Source organism: Triticum dicoccoides, chromosome 5B (genome assembly GCF_002162155.2).
Source record: "Triticum dicoccoides isolate Atlit2015 ecotype Zavitan chromosome 5B, WEW_v2.0, whole genome shotgun sequence".
NCBI classification, from domain to species: Eukaryota; Viridiplantae; Streptophyta; class Magnoliopsida; order Poales; family Poaceae; genus Triticum; species Triticum dicoccoides.
Window position 1 is genome coordinate 220,081,733 of NC_041389.1, and position 6,823 is coordinate 220,088,555.

The 6,823-nt window shown below is 48.1% G+C and overlaps 1 protein-coding gene across 1 annotated transcript; it reads left to right on the top strand.

The window, feature by feature from the left end:
- Positions 1-595: 595 nt before the first annotated feature.
- Positions 596-6,252, top strand: LOC119308120 (RNA polymerase II subunit A C-terminal domain phosphatase SSU72-like). The gene is made up of 4 exons (XM_037584246.1): positions 596-984; positions 1,449-1,594; positions 1,722-1,840; positions 5,926-6,252. The coding sequence occupies exons 1-4, from the start codon at positions 758-760 to the stop codon at positions 6,028-6,030; spliced, it is 597 nt and encodes a 198-aa protein (XP_037440143.1). The 5' UTR covers positions 596-757; the 3' UTR covers positions 6,031-6,252.
- Positions 6,253-6,823: the final 571 nt, after the last annotated feature.

A 6,823-nucleotide genomic window follows, 5' to 3' on the forward strand; every position in this document is an offset into this window, starting at 1 on the left:
TGGGAGGCGGGAGGAGGCGCGGCGAGGCCTGCCCGCCGCCGCTTCGCCCCGACGTGGGTCGTTGCCACCACGTCGGCGACGGCCGGGCGGGCGGGGGCGGGGGCGGGGGCGGGGACAGGCGCCGGGGCGGGCGTGGCGGGCGGGGCGGGAGCGGCAGGCGCGGCGGGCGGGGGCGCGGCCGCGGCGGGGCCTTCCATGGCCGGGGGGGCGGGAGGCAGCGGGAGGCGGCGGGAGCGGACGAGCGGTTGGCTCCCGCGCGAGCGAGGAGGACTGCGACGAGGAGGAGTGCGGGTTGGGGGGAGATTTTCCCCTCAACCCCTACTTCTACAGATTGCAAAGTCGTTTAAGGGTTGGACCTTTAAATTTTTTTACGGGTTTGAGGGTTTAGAGGTTCTAGTCTACGGCGTTTTTTCAGCGAAAACTGTAAAAAAGCGGTTATTTTTAGGGGTTCGAGGGTTTGAGGGCTCTAATAGTAATGCTCTAAATTGCAGAAGACGGACGATTCGGCAATTCCCGTATGGGACAGAGCTGCTTTAAGCTTCGTATATATGGGCCGGAAAACAGATACAGCCCAGACAACCAAATAACTCGATTTCATTCAAGACGAACCTGATTGAGAATAATGCAGCCTACCAAAGTCAGGGCCAAGAAAGTTTCCTCTCTAGACTCAGAAAAAAAGTTTCCTCTCGCGTGTAAGGGCTCTGTCAGATAGAGTCCGGACGGCCCGACCCTACCCTGCCGTCGGCGAGGAGCAAGGATGACGGCGCCGAGGAGGTGGAGGTTCGCGATGGTCTGCTCGTCGAACATGAACCGGAGCATGGAGGCGCACGCGGTGCTGGGCCGCGCGGCGCTCGACGTCGAGTCCTACGGCACCGGCTCCCAGGTGAAGCTCCCAGGCCCGTCGATGCACGAGCCCAACGTCTACGACTTCGGCACCCCTTACGGCGGCATCTACGACGACCTCCGCCGCAAGGATCCCGACCTGTCCGTACTATTCTAATCTCTTCCCTTTCCTTCTTTCGGTGATCTGGTGCTCGGGGAGGCTGTTCTTGGGTTTATTTGAAACAAACGGGAGGCTGTTACGGCCTGGCCGTTTGAGGATTTTGGATATGGTTTATAAAAAAAATTATGGTGGTTTGGAGGAAACGTAGATAAATCGTGCAAATGTTTTGCGATATCTGGGGTTCCTTCGTACCCATTGTATCCCCTTTTCTCACTATTAGATTCAGCTCCCCCGATTTTGTTTGAAGCGCCTGTCGATTAGTTCTGATTCAGAGACATGTAATCGTTAATGATTCGAGGGGGCAAATGCGGCAAATCGACTTGAGCCTTCTTTCTAAGAAAAAACACTGAGATAACTTAACTCCGGATATTTTTGTCTGTGGATTCCCCTAGCACTTTGTCAATGCATTCTTGTGCTGAGTATGGATTTTTTGTGACCCATACAGGTACAAGAGGAACGGCCTACTGCCAATGCTGAAGAGGAACATCTCGGTGAAGCTGGCGCCGCAGAGGTGGCAGGATAACGCCGGCGATGGGGTGTTTGATATGATACTCACCTTTGAGGAGAGGGTCTTCGACTTAGTCGTTGAAGGTAATCAACTGACAGGGGGGGGTGGCAATTTTGGTCTACAAAGCACTTCGGGGACTAATCGCTAGAAACCTTTAGGATTGCATGATTTTGTTGGCATTCACCAAGGTTGGGATTTGGTCGTGTGCAGATATGAATAACCGTGAGCAGAGGTTATTGAAGAGCGTGCTGATAATCAATATGGACGTGAAAGATAACCATGAAGAAGCTGCTATTGGGGCAAAGCTTGCTTTGGATTTATGCCACAAGGTATCCAAACAGCATAACATATACAGTGTGCAAAGTTATTCCTTCCAATGATTTTCTAATCACCAAGAAAAATATATCTTTGTGTTTATTTTCGATATGTATTTTGTACAAATTGTGTGAATGCTAATGATAGTGACGAACTAACTGTGCTCCCGCACACTAGGGACAATACATGCTAAATTGGATTGGGCCCATGTACTACTTTAAATCTTAAATTATAGAAAAGGAGTGTTACTTAAAGTAAATAAATAGCTAAATGATGATGGAAGCTCTAGAACAGCTAAATCTTAGTGCAAGTTTACTAGTTCAACAAGCTAGTGCAGTGAATAAAAAAAAAACAGAAACGAATCATCCATCGCAATTGGCATATTATTGCCGACATCATCCTCTTAGGTCTCCACTTCATAGCTCCATCCTCAATCCTCTTCTGTCCTCATGAACAAGTACTTAATAAGTGCACCACTTAAATTATCCTTTGAGATCCTAGTTGTATAGCCAATCCACAGGTAGCAACGAATAGAAAGGTTTTGGTAATTTACCACTTGGACAGCAGGCTACGTGCATTTTTGATGAAACAGAAAAATGACCATCAGTAAATAAATACTAGTGATCAAGTCTAGCGTCTCAATCACCATGCAAGTGAATGTACTTGATACGTAGAAATCTTCAGGAAATGCCAATCCAAAGATTCGTGTTTCAGGATACACCACTCCTTTTCTCATGTCAGTGGGAAGCCTACCTTGAAACGTGACATGATTGTAGTTCCATACCCTAAAAAGATTATGTTATGGTATAGCATGGATTCATTATTGCAAACCTGATAATACACCCAATCGGCCAACCTAAGTGTTCTGGTGACTTTCGCTGACAATTTTATTGATACTGTATGGGAATAGTATCTCCTGTGCCTGCCAAATTGCCACATCAAATCACACCAATGAGGTTGCGTTGCTGCGTTGGTCAATTATACCTGCAGGGATCCCTCTGTATACACAACCATTCGTTTCATGTAAATTCACCTAGTATGATTCTGTGCCTGTGACTCCTAAGCATTGTCTTTAACGTTGCCCTTCTTTTCCCCCAAACATGCCTCTTCAGGGTACCCTGTCCTTGAAGGATTCACGAATTGCAACTCCCTCCACTATGTAATGCACACGGTTTTTCATGTTATCACTTGCATATTTCACAATATGATACTTTATACAAAATTAATAAGACACTCAAGTAGGACGAATATGCCTCAACCCATTATTTAAGAGTGGGTGTACAACTTGCCTCAAGAGAGCTGGTGATGGCACTTCTAATGTTATTCACGTATTCCTGTCTCATTTTAAAATTAGTCACTTAGTCCTATCTCATCAGCAAGCTCGGCATCCTATTGTGAGCATATATATATTTTTCACTTAAGGAAAAAATCCATGCAGCAATGAAGGTCGACACTGTTGATGAAAATCCATGCAGCAATGAAGGTTGAAACTGTTAATAAAAAGTCATGCAGCAATGAAGGTAGGGTTTAGGGTGAGGGCTTTGAAGCTGAAGTTCTGGGGCTAATTTTCTTTGATCTGAAATCAGCTGCCAACCTTGGCATGCAGACACCATCTAGTGCCGTGAATTCCTACTGGGCCAGCATCAGCATATTAACAACCTCCACGTATACCTAGGTTTGAACTTTGAAGGTGATCAATGCACTTGAGGTTCTTGACAGTGAGCGGGAGGCTGAGATATGTGATAGGGTATGAGGAGAGCCTCGCCGGGATCCTTTCTAGGATGTCGTCATCCAACATGATACCATTGCATCTAATTGGTGCAACAAGGCTTTTTGTAAATTAGTCACTAGGCCAGTGATGTGGCCAAACTTGATAAGAATCCGAGAGAGGGCTGTCACGTCCTTAGTAGGAGCAACAAAAATGGCCTCATCATCGGCATACATGGAGGTTCTGAATCTCGGTCCTTGCCCAGCCAGACGTTGGTCACGTTGCAACCAGCCCTGAATAGTGGCCTTCTCAAGAATGCTTTGAAGAGGGTCAATGGCAATCACGAATAAGAGAGGTGATAGAAGGTCGCCCTGTCTGAGCCCACAACCATGCCCTATAGGGTTTCCATGCACACCATGAAGCAGGATGGGCGAGGAGGAGGAAGCGAACAAGGCGGCCACCCAATCCCGGAACCTAGGAGGAAAACCCCGGCGCGCGACTGCGCGAGCACATCGAAGATATAGTCCCAAGGGACGGAGTCAAAGGCCTTTTTAGTGTCAAGCTTGAGCAGCAACATCGATCTCTTGTTGCGGTGGAGTCTTCTAGCATAATTGTGGACAAAAAGAAAGTTGTCATGGATGCTTCGTCCCTTGATGAACACACTTTGGGCGTTGAAGACCAAGGTGCTCATGTGCAGAGACAATCTGTTTGCCGAAATTTTCACCATGATCTTAGCAATGGCATGGATCAGACTGATCGGGCGGAAGTCACTAATCTCCTTGGTGCCGTCCTTGGGAAGAAGAGCAATATTCACGTAGTTGAGCTGATAAAAAATGGTCGTGTGGAGATTGGAGAAAAGGTTGACGACCGCCATGATGTCGAGCGCAATCACTTCCCAACAGGATGTGAAGAACGTGCCAGTAAACCCATCCGGACCGGGGGCCTTGTCACCAGACATTCCCATGACGGCCACCTTGACCTCTTCCTCCGAATAAGGTGCGTCGATACCCTCAAGATTGGAGGCAGTGATACGCAAGTCCGGCCAGTTGAAGTCATAAGGGCGCTGAATAGGATGGCCCAGAGTGTTGGAGAAATGCGAGTGAACGATGGCCTCCTTCTCGTCATGGCTCGTGACCCATCCGTGGTTGTGCCTTACCTGATGAATAAAGTTTACGCGTCTACGCCATTAACAGGCAGGTGGAAGAATCAGGTGTTTGCATCCCCCCCACCCAGATGAGAGATGCGGGCACATAGCTTTTTCCTTGTATATTCAAGAACCACCGAGGCAACAACTCTTTTCTGTAGCTGTTGTCTAATGTCGGCCTCCTCTGCGGATAAAGAATGGTGCTCCATGGCGACACCAAAATGGAGGATCACCTCCAAGGCCATGTGCAACTGGAGTTTAGCGTTGGAGAAGAGGGGCTTGCTCCACGACCGAGACAGGAGGCCACCAGCTGGAGCTTGTGATAGAGGATTTGACACGGCTCTACATGCCCATGCGGCTTCGCCCAAGACTTTTTCAACCACCTCCTTAAACCCCGGAATCTTGACAAGTTCTTGAATTTGAAGGATCTTGGCCGCTTCGGACCCTGGTCATGAGCCAAAACGAGTGGGCAATGGTTGGATAGGAACGATGACGAAGCATGCAGAATGTGGTTTCTGAACATGATGTCAGCTTGCATAATGTGGGATTGAGCCTCTCATTGGACCAAGTGAACTTGCGGTTCAATCCCCACACATTCTAACTTGGTATGTTTATTATGTTTGGGCTACGCATGTTGGAACTTAAGCCTACTCATCAACCAGCCCCATGAAGGCAATTCGGCAGCAGCCATCAGCATGCGGGACAAAGGAGGCAGACGGTAGTGAACCAAATTTTTGGGATCGAACAGATTGCATAAGAGAGCAGCACACAACTTTCATGAAGCAGTCTTCCCCAGTACAGCAGGAACAAAATGACACTCTAATACAACTAGGCCATTAGCAAACAGCAGCATCAAGCCCAGCTGCGAACTAAAACCGGGGCACAACACACATGTCTTGGTAGGATCTTCTAACATGCGGACTAGGCGAACTCAGCAAAGCAGCCGCAAGCAGACTAGGCCACAGTAGAACCCGCGGCCACATGTGAATCCTGGACATGGTCCACACGCCATTTGCTCCACCATGCGCGACCAGAGCATCTTCAACAGGAGTTAATAGGTCGCAGTCAATGCGGAATATATAAAAATTAGATGTATTTGTCTTTATCATGATTTTGCTCACAAGCTTGTGTTTCTCATGTTAGTCTGCGCATGGTTTACAAGTTTGAAACGTGATGGTGAAGTTATTATTCATGTTGTGTGAAACAAAGGAGAAGCTAACTTGCGTGCTCTGCTCTCGTTTTTTCAGCTTGAAGCAGTGGCTGGTGATTGGGAGGAAATAATCGATGACCTGATTGCTGCATTCGAGAAGCAGCACAAGCGGAAGCTCACATACTACATCTCGTTTTACTGACTTGACACCGCCTTGCCCCTTGTCACAGAGGCTCGCTAGTTTAACCTGATGTTTGGATGGTCAGGAAACAGTAGAAAACCGAGTAGCATTGTGCTGCTCTGCTGATGGTGTAGAAAAGACTACATGTAACAACTCTTCTCCTCAGGTGTCCGTCCTGGTTGAGCAGCTTTATCAGATTTTGACGTGCCCTCAGGTTAGGTGTCTTGTTCATTTGACCGGTCAGACCTGCTCTTCCTTCCCTGGCATGGCGATCCATCGTCTGCCGGTGCCAGAACCCTGTCTTGCGATGCTGACAGCTCTGACCTGCAATTTTCAGTCCAGCAAACCGTTTGCACCACTAGAGTTTTTGCCACCCACACATCAGTTTCTGGTGGTGTTGCCGTTTTCCCCGTACGACCTATGTCGTGTACCGGTTTCTGCCGTCCTGCTTGTTTTGACGGCTTGATGTGGTTGACACTTTGACCCCAGTTCTGGTTCTGCCCGACTTAATGGCAACTCCAACATAGACACAATCTTCGCCGCAACGGAATTCAACTTCGACGCAACAACTCGGATGAAATTACCAAAACATGGAGCTACTAGGAATGATCCGGTCGTCTTGGCCGGGAAACAGAAACCTGTCCTTTTTAATGGCATTCAATTTGCACACATTTGGTTTTTTTTGTCCAAACCAGCACGACACTAACAATGCAAATATCATCTTTGCTGCCTCCTAAGATGGGGAGGAGCGGAGAAAAAGAAAGAATGGCGCGTTCCATGGCTTCACACCCACCCCGTTCAGGAATGACGTCGC